This window comes from Notolepis coatsorum (genome assembly GCF_963971535.1).
Source record: "Notolepis coatsorum genome assembly, chromosome: 2".
Taxonomy (NCBI): Eukaryota; Metazoa; Chordata; class Actinopteri; order Aulopiformes; family Paralepididae; genus Notolepis; species Notolepis coatsorum.
In genome coordinates this window covers 227,351,582-227,368,198 of record NC_140166.1, presented here as the reverse complement: position 1 = coordinate 227,368,198, position 16,617 = coordinate 227,351,582, and the positions used below count along the sequence as shown (strand labels likewise).

Genomic DNA, 16,617 nt, shown 5'->3' with positions numbered 1-16,617 from the left:
GTGGAAACAGAAGCGCACTGCTGCCTCTTTATAGGCCAAATTATGCAAATACCGCTGCCTGGCTTCTTGTATACGATTGGTTGAGAGGCTTTGTCGCACATTTCCCGCTCACAGGAAACTATTTGCGCGCAAAGCCATGATAACCCAATTATTATTTTAGCAAAACTCCATAGCCACACTTGATATTAAGCCAAACAATAATCGACATGAAACTGCATTTTTCCAAGACAATGCTCTCTGGGTGACATCTGTCACTGCTTTGACTTACAATATATATATATATACACAGACACACACACATTCATACACGTCTGTACATACCTGCATATAATCCTTTTTACATGTATTTGGCATAATTTTTTGTAATTTAATTAATTTGTTGTAATATATATATAACCCTTACTATTTATACCGCTGTCCAGTATGACTTACTACCCATATAGTTTTTCAGTCAAAATTAATCATCACTTGACCGCATTTATAATTTTATATTATATCGTTAAGCCTTCAAAAACAGGCACAAAAACACTGCAGACAAACACATTAAACATTACTTCTAAACAGCATTGTACAGGTGTACCCATTAGTGAACACGGTCAAATGTTATGCATTACGTGTTTATCGTCTTCGTTACACTTATGTCCGAGGTAGCGAGACAACAACGTAAGTTACACAACCAAATTGTATTTGGACAAACGGAAATATTGCATTCAAGAAGAGGTGGGTGGCTCTGAAAAGAGCCTTTGTGGAGTTTGTCGAAGAGGCTAAATAATTTACTTCTTGGCAGCCTTCTCGGTCTTCTTGGGCAGAAGGACAGCCTGGATGTTGGGCAGCACACCACCCTGGGCGATGGTCACTCCTCCCAGCAGTCTGTTGAGCTCCTCGTCGTTACGCACGGCCAGCTGCAGATGACGGGGGATGATACGACTCTTCTTGTTGTCACGGGCAGCGTTTCCAGCCAACTCCAGGATCTCAGCGGTCAGATATTCCAGCACAGCCGCCAGATAAACCGGGGCACCGGCTCCAACACGATGAGCGAGTCTTGGACTTAGCCTTCACCTTTCCTCCTGTCTTACCTCTTCCAGACATGATTCAGTTTATTCTAGAGATGAACACAGAATAATGTGGTAAACACGCCGAAGAGCCGTCATTATATCCTCACTAAGGTTCGTGCTTATTGGTCAAATATGGCTCCGTGCATCATCACCCAATCAGAGAAGGACTGACAGAGATAATAGGGTTTGGTTTACGTTGTTGGCGAACTTTTCATACGATCTCTCCACCAATCATACACGCAAATGTAGGCGGTGAAGGAAATTATAATAACAACGTGGATATAGTTATATCAGCGTATAAGGCGCTCCCCACAGAGCCGACAATATAGAACCGTCCATGTCACTATACTATACTATGAATAATAAACTCATAGACAGGCTTATTGGAATGTCTTATAACCTCTAACATAATACCAGGCCTGTTATGATGCCTTTATAGCAGAAGGAGGAGAGATGTTTTTCGACCTATTCTCATTATTGGATCAGCGATGTTGTGTTGAACAAATAAAAAGTGACGAAATGCAGATACTTTCTATATACCGGATTTCAAAATCACATTATATTGTCAATTTTATTTGCTATAAATGCACCCAAACTATTTAAAAATGCATGTATGTCGAGTCAAGGGGGCACTTAGTGTCACGATAAAACAGTATGCAGATTACATGTCTCGCATTAAACACAACACCAGAATTATGTTAATATTATGGAGCACACCAAGAGCTAATAACTCAAAATTATTTTAGCAAAAGCAATTAGATTATGGAAGGAACTAGATAATAACCCAACGCCAAGTCTTCATTCTAGTACCACTTGCATTAGAACTGGTCTTACTTTGTGCCATTGAAAGAAAATCCCAATTTGGCTAAACAATCAACGTTCCTAGTTTGTGTAGTAATTTAAGGCTGTAAGGCATGTTATTTCAGTCTGTTCCAATAGTTATCAAGACTGGATTAACGTAATGGGAGACTATTCACTTTCTTAATTTTGGAATTAGTTACATATTACAATAAATGTAATGTAATTAACTTTAATTGCAACCCCTTAACAATTTGCAACCCCTTAACAATTGTATGTATAGAGCTGTACTGTACTCAATTAAGAAATATAATATCATGCAATTTGTTCTGCTTTAGCCAACAAGAGATGCTAGTATAAATATCAGAATTAAAGTGATGACTTTAGTATAACTGATCTGATGTTGAAATAATTAGTTAATGGAATGTACTTTTCATGATTACGGTGGTGGCTCTTAAAAGAGCCTTTCGGTTATGAATGTAGGGAGAGAGAAAAAAAAAGCAGGTTTAAGCGCGCTCTCCACGGATGCGGCGGGCCAGCTGGATGTCTTTGGGCATGATGGTCACCCTCTTGGCGTGGATGGCGCACAGGTTGGTGTCCTCAAACAGACCGACCAGGTAAGCCTCACTGGCCTCCTGAAGAGCCATGATAGCAGAGCTCTGGAAGCGCAGGTCGGTCTTGAAGTCCTGGGCGATTTCTCTGACCAGGCGCTGGAAAGGCAACTTGCGGATCAGCAACTCGGTGGACTTCTGGTAACGACGGATCTCTCTCAGCGCCACGGTACCGGGCCTGTAACGATGTGGCTTCTTCACGCCGCCGGTAGCCGGTGCGCTCTTACGAGCAGCCTTGGTGGCGAGCTGCTTCCTTGGGGCTTTGCCACCGGTGGACTTACGAGCGGTCTGCTTAGTTCTAGCCATTACGAGAAACTATGTTTTCTTCTTCACTGGAACAAGTATAATACGCTGCTGTTAGTGATGGGTCGGTCATGAGCGACTCGTTCATAAGAGCCGAGTCATCGCCGTGAGCGTGAGTCGAATCGCTCACGTCTGGCAATGAGTCGGTTCACGCGCCCCCCCCCCCCCCCGGCATGCACAACAGACACACACAATGAACTCAACGGATATCGTCGATCGGGGGCTCAACTAGAGTCTGACACGTTTCTATGATAAACTGAATGAATAGACAGACATTGACACAGACAACTGAATGAATAGCATACTACTTATTTGGTTGTATAGGAGTCGAGTGGCGCTAATGAGTGTCTTTTGTCAAACAACAGTAGTCTATGAATAGGCTATGCTAACGTAACATGATGCAAATATGCAATTGATCACCCTCGTCCTAGAACTCCTTTTTTTGTATTTTATTTTTTTATTATTTTTTATTATATAATCCTCCAACAGGCTCTTTTTTGTAAGTTGACTGGTTTGCACACCAATAATACAGTGCAATAATAGAATAGTAGAATAGATAGTAAAATTATGCAATAGAATGGCCAGAGTAAAATAGTGCTACAGTACAATCAACAGTCAGCGGGGTGTATTAGAAGGCTATGGTGAAGAGGTACGTTTTTAGCTTATTTCTGAAAATATTAAGATATCTAGCTTCCCTAATGTCCATAGGTAGTGTGTTCCATAACTTTGGTGCATAGTTAGCAAAGGCTGCATCCCTGATTTTCATCTAACATTGTAGATGATCGCAATGTTTATCCTTTGTATATAAGGAGGAGGACCTTGAAATCAATTCTAAATGTTACCGATGATTACTGATGTAAACAGGGGGATCCTGATGTAAACAAGACGAAAGTCTTTCTCTGGTCTGCATCCCCTTAACAATTGTATGTATAATTGTATGTAATTGTATAACATCGGCCAAATTTTTTTAGCGCTCGCGCCGCACGCTCACGCTTCATATTTTGGCTTACAGAACTTCGTCCGGAAGTGTCAATGATCCGTGAGCCGTGAGTCGCTTACGTGAATCAGTTCATTGCGGTGAGCGTGTATCGAATCGCTCACTCACTGAAATGATCCGTTTGGCACATCACTAGCTGCTGTGCCGTAACTCTGGCCTTATATAACTAACGTGGAGGCGCAGCCGTTTCTGATTGGTCTCAGCTCTGGGAGCTCGTTACTCCGCCTACATCTCACACGAGCATTGGAGGACTGGTCTTTTGGAAAAACCGCCAACAAAACGTCTTTCCTGATTGGGTGAGAAAACACCCCGAAAATAAAACGCGACTCTCCAACTCGCTGATTAATTTCAACTGAAAAAAATACTGGACAGCGGTATAAATATTATATATATATATACAGATTACCATAATGGCAGCAATTTGTGTATTACTGCAATTTTTGGGGCTCAACTCACTATCTGAAGCGGTGCGACTGATTGAGACTATTTTCTTTACCAATGTTGCTGGTCTCGATCACTAATCACATAAATAAATGGGTAGAACTACAAAGTGTTTTGTAGCTGTGCCCGTTTCATTTAAATCGTGGTGGTCCATAAAAGAGCCTTTTGTGAGAGACAATGTTCAACTTGTTCTGTAGAATAATGGTTGCTTGTAGATATTTAATGTGAGGTAGTGGGGAACATAATGTGCCAAATGTAGTGTCAGAGCGGCCATTTACGCACAAACAAATGCACCATAATGATAGCAATTTATGTATTTCCACAATAAAGGACTCAACTCGTTGTGGTATCTACGTTAGTATAGGACCAACTGATCAAACCGGACTTTGATTAGTCCAATTAAGAACCTAGATCTGATCTAGCTTGTTGTGGTATATTCTCCAGTCTCGCGTTTGCCTTGTTGCCGTGCTGGTGCTGGAAGTAACTCGTGGAAATCAACCATCCCAAAAGTAATACTAATTTATATACTTCGATAAGCCCCCTTCACTTCCACACACTAGAGTACAATATTGCTTTTCATGGAAGTGGTGGGTGGCTCTTAAAAGAGCCTTTTGTTTAATTAAGACAACGTTCTGTTCAAACGCTTATCTCTTCTTGGGAGCTCCTCTCTTAGCTGGGGCCTTCTTGGGCGCAGCGGGCTTTTTCACCTTCTTTGGGCTCTTGGCTGCTACCTTCTTGGGACTCTTTGCTGCTACCTTCTTGGGACTCTTTGCTGCTACCTTCTTGGGACTCTTTACTGCTACCTTCTTGACTTTCTTGGGAGACTTCTTGGCGGCAGCAGGCTTCTTCGTTGCCACCTTCGTGGGCTTTTTGGCCGCGACAGGTTTCTTGGCTGCAGGCTTCTTGGCTTTCGGAGCGGCTTTCTTTGCGGGCTTTTTGGCTTTAACCTCAGCCTTGTTGATCTTGAAAGAGCCGGATGCTCCGGTACCTTTGACCTGGACCAGGGTTCCTTTCGTCACCAGGCTCTTGATGGCAGTCTTCACACGAGCCTTGTTCTTGTCCACGTCATAGCCACCGGCAGCCAGAGCCTTCTTTACGGCAGCCAGAGACACGCCGCTCCTCTCTTTAGAAGCAGATACTGCCTCGACGACCAGGTCACGGACGCTGGGACCTGCCTTCTTGGGTTTAGGAGCTGCCTTCTTCTTGGCAGCCTTAGCCGGAGCGGCGGGAGCTGGAGCTGGGGCGACTTCTGCCATCTTCTCTCGTTCTCTGCTGCGAAACAAAAGCTGAAGTAACTAGGAGGAGTAGGAGCGTCAACAGACTGATCGTGTAGCCGAGGCGGGGGGCTGGTCTTAAACACTGCATGAGAACCATGTAGACTCAACCAGCCCGGTCCTCCTCTGTACTATCAAAATGTTCTGTCGCTTGTGTTTTCTCTTCGCATAAAATAGTTAAAATACACAACTATGAATATTGCAGAAATCTAACGCCAAATGTCCCAGCTAGTAGACACATGTCCCGTCAGACTCACACTATTTGGAGAAGCGTGGTTAATTTGTGGACGCTCCAAAACAATAATGTGTGCCGTCACCACTGTTGTGCAGCTACTTTTTTCTTGTATTTATCTCTTACAATTCTTTAGAGTAAATTAGAATCCGACAAAATCTCGTTTTCCAGCGATCCGAGCTACCTGGCAAGGGACTGAAAGAAAGATGAGTAATCTGGGGTGACGCGTTTTGTTTTAAATGGGTGCCTTTTCGGTGTTGGTAAACACAGTATTTTGTTGGTGGTGGCCTGTAGTGTGGGTGACCTCGACTTCCTTTGAGTAAGTGGAGGTTTAATGTGGCCTATATATGGATAAAAAAAACTGAAATTAGTCCTACCTTTATCATGAGTATGTACCGTATACAAGAAACATAGCTACATTTAGCTTTTTGTTTACAATACAGGCTTTAAAAGATAACTGAAACAACATCTAACAGCCCTACGCCTGCACATTATGTACATGTAGAGACACACACATACCCATAGTTATCTTTATTTTTACTTTATTGTATTTTTAGTGACAGGAATATTAGTAGCCTATCAAATAGGTGGTAAGAGTATATGGTTTATCACTGCTTGTGAATTGAGTGCATATTTAATATATAGTGTTATGTAATGTATATTGTACTATGTATATGATTCCATTATGATTAGGAATGCGGTATCATGTAATATGTTTGATAGAAAGTATATTGTCACTTTCTGATTTTTAATTCCACTTGGTTGCTTGTCTGAACATGTCTTATCTGTAACATGTGTTATGTGTGGACCCCAGGAAGAGTAGCTGATGTTTTGCATCAGCTAATGGGGATCATAATAAAATCATACTGTAAGAAAGAAGTACACAAACAGTCCATGCAAGGCCTCTATTTTTAGTGTCTATTGGTGTAGTACATGTTGATACATTCTGAAGAAATGGTTCAAGGAATGAAACATACTATGTTTCTAGTCTACTACCTGTACCATAGTGGGGCATTGGTTTGGTGAGACTGGTGAGACCCAGTCCTGTGTAAATGTTGGTGTCATCTGTTTAGTAACCCAAACAAGAGGAAACCATCGGCTCAACTCAGCATCATCAGAAAACATCTCTTACAAAAATGTATCCTGGCATTCCTATGATAAGAAATTACACCATGTACCATTGATGTCATGGTTTTAAAATGGACTATACCATGTTATTAATGGTTCCATTACATTTACTATGGCTGTACCATGGTACATAATTTATATAATGACTGGTACCATGGTAAAAAAAAAACAAAAAAAAAAGAGCACCTTGTGAAACACAAAATTAAACGATTGAGCTGCTGATCAGTTTGATCAAAAGTGTCCTTATTGGTAAATACTGCTCAGAAAAGTTAGGCCCAAATCTGTGAATTTATGTTGTATGACACACACACATCTAGAGAAATTGTGACTAGATTTGAAGCATTAACATTACGAATGGAAAGAGTGGAGAGAGCATGGTGTGGTCGTGTATCAGTGCATTTGTTGAAGTCCAAACCATAGGGGATGCCTGGTGAGCAGAGTACCATTTCAGCCAGATGTGGAGGCTGCATTATCCTGCTAAACATGGAGGGAGAGGGGACCAGCGATGATCAGTATTGCTGAAGTCATATTTTAGACTTCCGATTGCTGGAGTTTGATGTCAACAACGGTATAAAAGCGTATTGTTGTTGTAATAATGTATTTAACATATAACGTAGGTATGGGGTGGTTCATCTTTTTCATTATAATTATATGAGCCTGGAATGTATTATTTTTCGAATAGCATTTCCACTTTGAAAATGCTAAAATAAACATTATCCATGTGTATTATAAAGACCAATAATGTATTATTGATCAAGGTTATAATACAGCAGGTGATATTAATTTACTGTATAATTGTGATGTACAAGCTAGAATTATATCCAATCTAGCTACTTGTCAACAACCTAAAAATCACAGGATTTTGACTAGTGCCATCCAAACTATGATTACAGTTGCTAGTCATTTATTAATCAATAAGTAAGATATACAATTTAATCTCCCGACAGACCCCCTACCATGATAATACATGTACAAACGAAATGTAGGACATTTTTAAATAGAGAATTTTGAAAAGGACATACCCGGCACTCAATAACCACTTTGATGAACAGCGCGATCATGAGATGAATAATAATAATAATTATTATTATTGTAAAGTTTATCATTACAATTATTATTATTTTGTGCACGTTGTGCAAATTGAGAGGCTGTGCTCTTTGCACACAACCCTCGTACACTTGTAACATTGCCTCTCCAGGCGGCTGCGATTGTAATGATAATCTTTACAATAATAATAATAATAATAATAATGCTAACAATACCGACCAGGTATTAGTGCCTCGCAAAGTGCAGATATGAAGTTTTCCCCCTTTTTTTTATGGATTTAGGTTTTGTTCTTCATCAACGATAAAGTTCTCTACAAGTTTGATATATTGGCCATTCAGACTGTAATTGTGATGGGGAATATGCTTATATTTTTGGTATCATAACCGATTAGGCCAACATTATATTTCGGCCCTGCGTATTGCTGACAGCCCTGTGATATAATAACAGCATGTCACGAAGTGAGCTATTGCTTTTATAAAACGGTTACCAAGTAGCCTAATATGAAAGTAAGATTTACACTTACATTTATTAATACATAATAATGTTCAAAATATCATTTACTTTGATTTACATTCATCTGTATGCTGCCGTTTATTGTGCACCAACTGGCACAGGCAGAGATGGTATAAACAGCAGACTTATTTCTTGAAGAGGTGGCAAGATGGTACAAGGCAGAGCAGATTGCTTTGAGCTACCCAGTTTTATAATTATTATTGGTGAATATGTTATTTCTTAGCCAGCAGGTGTGCGTCAAAACTTTACACATGTAGTTTGGCTCAAGATGAATCACCATTCTAAATTATTCTGCTATCCAACACAACCCATATAGCTGGCTTGTTCGACAGACATCTCATGGACAACTGCATGAGACTTGGATTGCAAGTTGTAAAATAGTTTGTAAACAGATGTTTTGCTCCAAATCTCCATTAACTTCAATTCATCAAGTATTGTGACCATTTATGAGGTTTACCACAGTGGAGATATGCGAGAAGAAACCAAAGTATTCATGAATTCAAGACATCACAGTATGAGTTGATATGCAAGTTATACTTTTTGGGTTAAGTTCTCATTTAGCCTGTAGAGGGCAGAAGAGTTTCAGCCATGAGTTTGTTCTGCTTTACTCTCTTCTTGACACAGGGCTTTCATCGAATTACATTCCAAAACTCTGTTGTACTCCCCAAGATGTTATTTTATATTTTAGAACTCGAGGGATGATGATTATCAACCGATTTAGTCTAGTTCTACATGTGCCATTTAGGAGTTATATACTCACAACTATAGTGAGGGCATGCATGTACTTTGTACACCAACTCATTGTATTACACTGATACAGGCATTAGATTGCCATGTATTTGTCCCTTTAAAATAAATCAAATAAACTAAAACCGCGTAAACATTGTATAACTAAACGATGCGTTTTGTTTTAAATAATGAGTTATATATATATATACACACACAATTGAATAAGGAATATACTTTCATAGTTATTGAGGTGGCTCTTAAAAGAGCCTTTTGGTAGTGAATATACGAGGAGTCCTATTTAAGCGCGCTCTCCACGGATGCGGCGGGCCAGCTGGATGTCTTTGGGCATGATGGTCACCCTCTTGGCGTGGATCGCGCACAGGTTGGTGTCCTCAAACAGACCGACCAGGTAAGCCTCACTGGCCTCCTGAAGAGCCATGACAGCGGAACTCTGGAAGCGCAGATCGGTCTTGAAGTCCTGCGCGATTTCTCTCACCAGGCGCTGGAAAGGCAACTTGCGGATCAGCAGTTCGGTAGATTTCTGATAACGACGGATCTCTCTCAGAGCCACGGTACCGGGCCTGTAACGATGGGGCTTCTTAACACCACCAGTAGCCGGGGCGCTTTTACGAGCAGCCTTGGTAGCAAGTTGCTTCCTAGGAGCTTTTCCTCCAGTGGATTTACGAGCAGTCTGCTTGGTTCTAGCCATTGTGCTACTTCAGTTAATTCTTTCTAAGATAGAAGGAAATAATGTAACACAATACTACAAAACATGGCTTTATATTGTCGGTTCAGTGGGGGCGCGTCTTATGCTGATTGGTCTATATCTGTGTCGCCGTTATCATTTCCTCTCCAACGCCTAAATCGCCGTCTATCATTGGTGGAAAGGTATATGAAAAGTCCGCCAAAATGTAAACCCAACCTCCTCTCCGTTCGTCTCTGATTGGGTGATGATGCACAAAAGATATTTGAACAATAAGAATCAGCCTTGCACGAACGTTAGTGGGGAATAGAACCTAGATTAAACTCACAAGCAGGTTTTATCATCTGGATAATCATAATAATCAAATGATGATGTGATGAACACATATTATGCAGGTGCATTATTAGGATCTGAATAGTGACATCGACGTCATCACATATCTCTATACCTTGTTTATTAATTAAATTGTGTTAATTTCCGGGACATAATTTGAAAACAATGAAAGAGATTCAGTTCAAAACAGAAGGACATTCTAATTATATGGCTGTGAACCACTTCTCCACTAGAAGTTAGCACAATTATATAATGTATTATGATAATATTCTGGGTTCACTCTCCTCTTCACAATCCACACTGGATTCTGGACTAAATCATATCCAATAAATATATTCTCAGATGTGGGTTCCTGGGACAACAAAGGTGGTTCCTGGTCTATTTTAAATGAGGGTTTAGATTCGATTCAAATGTAGCCATTATAATACAGCACAACTAAAATGTTTGGCATCCAACAAGAGTAGTGCAATAGGGATATGAAATGATAGCGATATTTAATGAAGTGATTACACAGGGTATAACATTATATACATGGTATTATTAATTGTATGATATATTAGATGTAGGTATAGAATTGTGGATTGTTCAAAGCGACTAACTAGTGACGATACCAAGATTATTCAGTAAGGTGATTTGTTGCTCCCAGGTGGAAATTGTAGGTGAAGACAGTACATTTAAATAGTCATAATAATAGTCATGGTTATAGATAGAAGTATTGCTTTCTCGGTAATATGTGGGTGGCTCTGAAAAGAGCCTTTGTGGAGTTTGTCGAAGAGGCTAAATAATTTACTTCTTGGCAGCCTTCTCGGTCTTCTTGGGCAGAAGGACAGCCTGGATGTTGGGCAGCACACCACCCTGGGCGATGGTCACTCCTCCCAGGAGTTTGTTGAGCTCCTCGTCGTTACGCACAGCGAGTTGCAGATGACGGGGGATGATACGACTCTTCTTGTTGTCACGGGCAGCGTTTCCAGCCAACTCCAAGATCTCAGCGGTCAGATATTCCAGCACAGCGGCCAGATAAACCGGGGCACCGGCTCCAACACGATGAGCATAGTTGCCTTTGCGCAGCAGTCTGTGGAGTGGACACGACCCACGGGGAACTGAAGCCCGGCGCGAGAGGAGCGAGTCTTGGCCTTAGCTCTGGCCTTTCCTCCAGTCTTGCCTCTTCCAGACATGTTTATTATTCTCTTACGTTAAACGAGTTAGAAAATGAATGCAGTGAGTTGGATAGACCTCTTATAGTCAGTCAGACTTGTGTTTTCTCACCCAATCAGGGGAGATGTTTTGTTGGCGGTTTTTCCAAAAGACCAGTCCTCCAATAATCGTGTGAGATGTAGGCGGAGTAACGAACTCCCAGAGCTGAGACCAATCAGCAACGACTGCGCCTCCGCGTTAGTATGGCCAGAGTTTCGTCACACCAGTGTATTATTCTTGTTGAAGTGAAGACTAAAACGTAGTTTCTCATAATGGCAAGAACTAACTGATATAACTGATATAATAGTTATCGATTACACTGCTGACAAGTAATACATATGACCCTATGATTAAAAATAAATACAATCCGAACTATCATGTTTGCTCCTTGTCTGGACTCCATTTGGGTTAAGCCTGCACATGCTTGCCCCATTTCCAAAATGGTTTCGTCAGTGTGGTCCGGTACTGTCCATGGTGCTGAAATAGGTTAGCGCCCTTTAGATTTCCAGTGCCTACAAGTAGCGAATCCACGCTTCGAAACAATTTTTTTTATTTACATACCTGTATACTATATCTGTACATATTCCTTTCCTACTCTTACTCGTTACCCATACCCTGCTTGCCAGTATGTACCATAGTGTCTTTATAGCTGATCCCTGTACATATTAATACTACAACTCTGTACAGTACATACATCTGCTTAGCACTATTACTCAGTTGTACTCATTTATATATTTTATAGCTAGTTTATTCACCTGTATACATAGCATATTACTATTGCATTTAACTGTTATATTTGCACTATAGTTTGATGCCTTCTTTACATTGTACTGTAATTGCATTGTATGATTTCAATAGATTTGAATCTAATATATTACTTAAAGTGTTGTACGAATAATCTTGAGGCATATCAATTTAATTGTAATTGTTCACATGAGATGAGACTAAGTGTACTGGTCACTGAAACGTCTTTCACGTTAGTCTTCTCACTATTAAAATCACCATCAGTTATTAAGTAGCAACGTCAGGAACCGTAGGCATCAGTGACTGGATTAAATTAAATGCTAAAACAAATTAGGTGCTATGCCTGAGACAACTCAGTTTAATACTTTTCACAAATAAACGTATGTAGAGTGTGCTCATTCAGTGATAAGGTGGGTGGCTCTGAAAAGAGCCTTTGGGTTTTGGATAGTTAGGGTTGAATGGAAGTCTAGCCGCCGAAGCCGTACAGAGTGCGTCCCTGTCTCTTCAGAGCATAGACCACATCCATGGCGGTCACGGTCTTTCTCTTGGCGTGTTCGGTGTAGGTGACGGCATCACGGATCACATTCTCCAGGAAGACCTTGAGAACACCACGAGTCTCCTCGTAGATGAGACCGGAGATACGCTTTACTCCGCCACGACGAGCCAGACGACGGATAGCGGGTTTGGTGATTCCCTGGATGTTATCACGAAGCACTTTGCGGTGACGCTTAGCGCCCCCTTTACCAAGTCCCTTACCTCCCTTTCCTCTTCCACTCATTGTAACGTATGTAAGAAAACAAACGAATGTAGCAACTGGCCAACCGCCTGCTTATTTGAACCCTCCCTGAGGACGTGGTTGAGACCAAGAAGCGCGCGCAGGGACAAATGTGGAGGGAGGGTTTGAGGTTTACGTCTGAACATGTTTTGAGGAAGTGTTGTTTTCCCAATACAATACATCATCCTGAGACCCAGGGGAAAAAGTGTTGTCACTTGTATTATTTTTTTTAAACATTTAACATATATATATATATATATATATATATATATATATATATATATATATATATATATATATATATATATATATTTTTTTTTTTACTTAACTCTTTACAAGATGTGCACTGTAGTGCACAACCGGACTTCATTGATCGTAAAACAATAAGTATCATAAGAATATTTTGGAATTATGAAAATTGCATCCACATTGTCTTTTAACTGGCCAAAAGTGTGTGTGTGACAACGAAGAAAAGAAAACTTCTAATTTGATTCTTCTGAATTGTTCCTGTAGCAGGCAGGCCCCTTTTCTGAAGTAGACCAGTGTTCCTCTGGGAACCGTGTCAGTCAAGTACATGACTGAATTACCACATATTCCCATCTGTTCATCTGTGTCATTCTTCCATGTTTGCTCCGATTAAAAACCTCAGATCCCTACATTTGGTTTTGGCCCATGAAGCTGTCTTTATCAACTTCATGTGGCTCAGTGCATTGCTATACTGAGATATATTGTTTGTATATGTGATATAAATGGATGCTTGTGCCCTGCTAGTGAAATATATTTTTTGTATGTGATATAAATGCATACTTGTGCGTTGCTACACTGAGATAGTCTCATGTATCTGCCATGACCGACTACCTTGTTGTTGTTGTCCTTACAGTATGCTATGCTGTAATTTGACCAGAACAAAGCTTCTTTGTGGGTAGTGTACTAATATTTCATAAGTGTCCTTTCAGAAAGCACTGAGCACACTACAGGTATAGTTCAGACCTCCTTCTTGAGTGTTATACAGAGACAAATATATAAATAAGATGAAGAGGGTTGGGTATGCTATTGACCTAAATAATATACATCTGTATTTTAGATTCGTTCACTGGAAGAAGACGTATCATCCCCGGTCATCTGCAGCTGGCTGTGCGTAATGAAGAGGAACTAAACTAACTCCGGCGTGTTGACCAAGAAGACTAATGACTAATTACATGCGCAACATTGACAAGACAAATTAACCAAACCGGTCTGAATACATGCAATTGTGCTTATGTACTGTTTCCATAAATGGGAAGAATGAATACTTAAAGTCTTTATGTTGACGAGGAAATGTGTTGTTTTGTAATCCATTGTAACTAATGCATCGTTCTGCCGTGGTTTGATTTGATCAGTCGGCTAGACTGAAAGTTTAGCAATATATTGTAACTATATATAACTTTATATATAACTATATATATATAATTTTAGACAATAATTGTGATTCATATCATCCAGCCCTCCGGCTCATTGAAACAGTACCATAGCAGTCATTACGAGGTAACAAATGCACCATAATGGCAGCAATTTATGAATTTCCACATGTATGGATGTGATATGCAGTCTGATCTATATTTTAATTAATCATTAATTAGCTTATGATTATATACAAATTGGCTTGGAAGGAGTGAGACTCAATGTTCCCCGTCTGGTTCAAATAACTACAGACGAAAAATGAAATACATGTTTTGTATAATTAGAAGACTCCTTCCGAAAAATGAAATACATGTTTTGTATAATTAGAAGACCCCTTCCCCTCAATGTATACTATTACATTAGAATGCATTGTTCCTTCATGGGAAATGGTGGTTGGCTCTTAAAAGAGCCTTTTGATGTGAACAATGTTCTGCTTGGACGCTTACTTCTTCTTGGGAGCTGCTTTGGGCTTGGCAGCCTTCTTCGCTGGAGCCTTTTTGGGAGCAACAGGCTTGGCAGCCTTCTTTGGGCTCTTGGCTACTACCTTCTTGGGACTCTTGGCTACTACCTTCTTGGGACTCTTGGCTACTACCTTCTTGGGACTCTTGGCTACTACCTTCTTGGGACTCTTGGCTACTACCTTCTTGGGACTCTTGGCTACTACCTTCTTGGGACTCTTGGCTACTACCTTCTTGGGACTCTTGGCTACTACCTTCTTGGGAGACTTCTTGGCTGCAATAGCCTTCTTAGCTGCAACAGGCTTCTTAAGCTTTTTAGCGGCGACTGGTTTCTTGGCCGCTGGCTTCTTGGCTTTAACCTCAGCCTTCTTGTTGATCTTGAAAGAGCCGGATGCTCCGGTACCTTTGACCTGGACCAGGGTCCCCTTCGTCACCAGACTCTTGATGGCAGTCTTCACACGAGCCTTGTTCTTATCCACGTCGTAGCCACCGGCAGCCAGAGCCTTCTTTACAGCAGCAAGAGACACGCCGCTCCTCTCTTTGGAAGCGGACACTGCCTCGACGACCAAGTCACTGACGCTGGGACCTGCTTTCGTGGGTCTGGGAGCTGCCTTCTTCTTGGCAGCCTTAGCCGGAGCGGCGGGAGCTGGAGCTGGGGCGACTTCTGCCATCTTCTCTCGTTCTATGCTGCGAAACAAAAGCTGAAGTAACTAGGAGCGTCAACAGTCTGATAGTGTGGCCGAGGCGGGGGGCTGGTCTTAAACACTGCATGAGAGCCATGTAGACTCAACCAGCCCGGTCCGCCTCTGTGCTGTCAAAATGCTCTGTCGCTTGTGTTTTCTCTTCGCATAAAATAGTTAAAATACACAACTATGAAAATTGCAGAAATCTAACGCCAAATGTCCCAGCTAGTAGAGACATGTCCCGTCAGAATCAAACTATTTGGAGAAACGTGGTTAATCTGTGAACGCTCCAAAACAATAATGTGTGCCGTCACCACTGTTGTGCAGCTACTTTTTTCTTGTATTTATCTCTTACAATTCTTTAGAGTAAATTAGAATCCGACAAAATCTCGTTTTCCAGCGAGCCGAGCTACCAGACAAGGGACTGAAAGAAAGATGAGTCATCTGTGGTGACGCGTTTTGTTTTAAATGGGTACCTTTTCGGTGTTGGTAAACACAGTATTTTGTTGGTGGTGGCCTGTAGTGTGGGTGACCTCGACTTCGTTTGAGTAAGTGGAAGGTTTAATGTGGCCTATATATGGATAAAAAAAACTGAAATTAGTCCTACCTTTATGAGTATGTACCGTATACAAGAAACATAGCTACATTTAGCTTTTTGTTTACAATACAGGCTTTAAGAGACAACTGAAACAACATCTAACAGCCCTACGCCTGCACATTATGTACATGTAGACACACACATACCCATAGTTACTTTTATTTTTACTTTATTGTATTTTTAGTGACAGGAATATTAGTAGCCTATCAAATAGGTTGTAAGAGTATGGTTTCTCACTGCTTGTGAATTGAGTGCATATTTAATATATAGTGTTATGTAATGTATATTGTACTATGTATGATTTCATTATGTTTAGGAATATGGTATCATGTAATATGTTTGATAGAAAGTATATGGTCACTTTCTGATTTTTAATTCCACTTGGTTGCTTGTCTGAACATGTCTTATCTGTAACATGTTTATATGTTATGTGTGGACCCCAGGAAGGGTAGCTGATGTTTTGCATCAGCTAATGGGGATCATAATAAAATCATACTGTAAGAAAGAAGTACACAAACAGTCCATGCAAGGCCTCTATTGTTAGTGTCTATTTATTGGTGT

At 40.7% G+C, this 16,617-nt stretch overlaps 5 protein-coding genes across 5 annotated transcripts; all 5 read right to left on the bottom strand.

Moving 5' to 3' along the window:
* Positions 1-2,359: 2,359 nt before the first annotated feature.
* LOC311223842 (histone H3.2-like) lies at positions 2,360-2,770 on the bottom strand (the record flags this gene model as incomplete). Its single annotated transcript, XM_084308606.1, has 1 exon — positions 2,360-2,770. One exon carries the CDS (start codon positions 2,768-2,770, stop codon positions 2,360-2,362), a length of 411 nt encoding a protein of 136 aa, XP_084164732.1.
* Positions 2,771-4,849: 2,079 nt separating this feature from the next.
* Positions 4,850-5,461, bottom strand: LOC311223840 (histone H1-like; the record flags this gene model as incomplete). Its single annotated transcript, XM_084308604.1, has 1 exon — positions 4,850-5,461. One exon carries the CDS (start codon positions 5,459-5,461, stop codon positions 4,850-4,852), a length of 612 nt encoding a protein of 203 aa, XP_084164730.1.
* Positions 5,462-9,426: 3,965 nt separating this feature from the next.
* Positions 9,427-9,837, bottom strand: LOC311246899 (histone H3.2; the record flags this gene model as incomplete). The annotated part of the gene is made up of 1 exon (XM_084337140.1): positions 9,427-9,837. The coding sequence occupies one exon, from the start codon at positions 9,835-9,837 to the stop codon at positions 9,427-9,429; it is 411 nt and encodes a 136-aa protein (XP_084193266.1).
* Positions 9,838-12,568: 2,731 nt separating this feature from the next.
* Positions 12,569-12,880, bottom strand: LOC311247167 (histone H4; the record flags this gene model as incomplete). Its single annotated transcript, XM_084337499.1, has 1 exon — positions 12,569-12,880. One exon carries the CDS (start codon positions 12,878-12,880, stop codon positions 12,569-12,571), a length of 312 nt encoding a protein of 103 aa, XP_084193625.1.
* Positions 12,881-14,759: 1,879 nt separating this feature from the next.
* LOC311246761 (histone H1-like) lies at positions 14,760-15,446 on the bottom strand (the record flags this gene model as incomplete). The annotated part of the gene is made up of 1 exon (XM_084336996.1): positions 14,760-15,446. One exon carries the CDS (start codon positions 15,444-15,446, stop codon positions 14,760-14,762), a length of 687 nt encoding a protein of 228 aa, XP_084193122.1.
* Between the last annotated feature and the right edge of the window lie 1,171 nt (positions 15,447-16,617).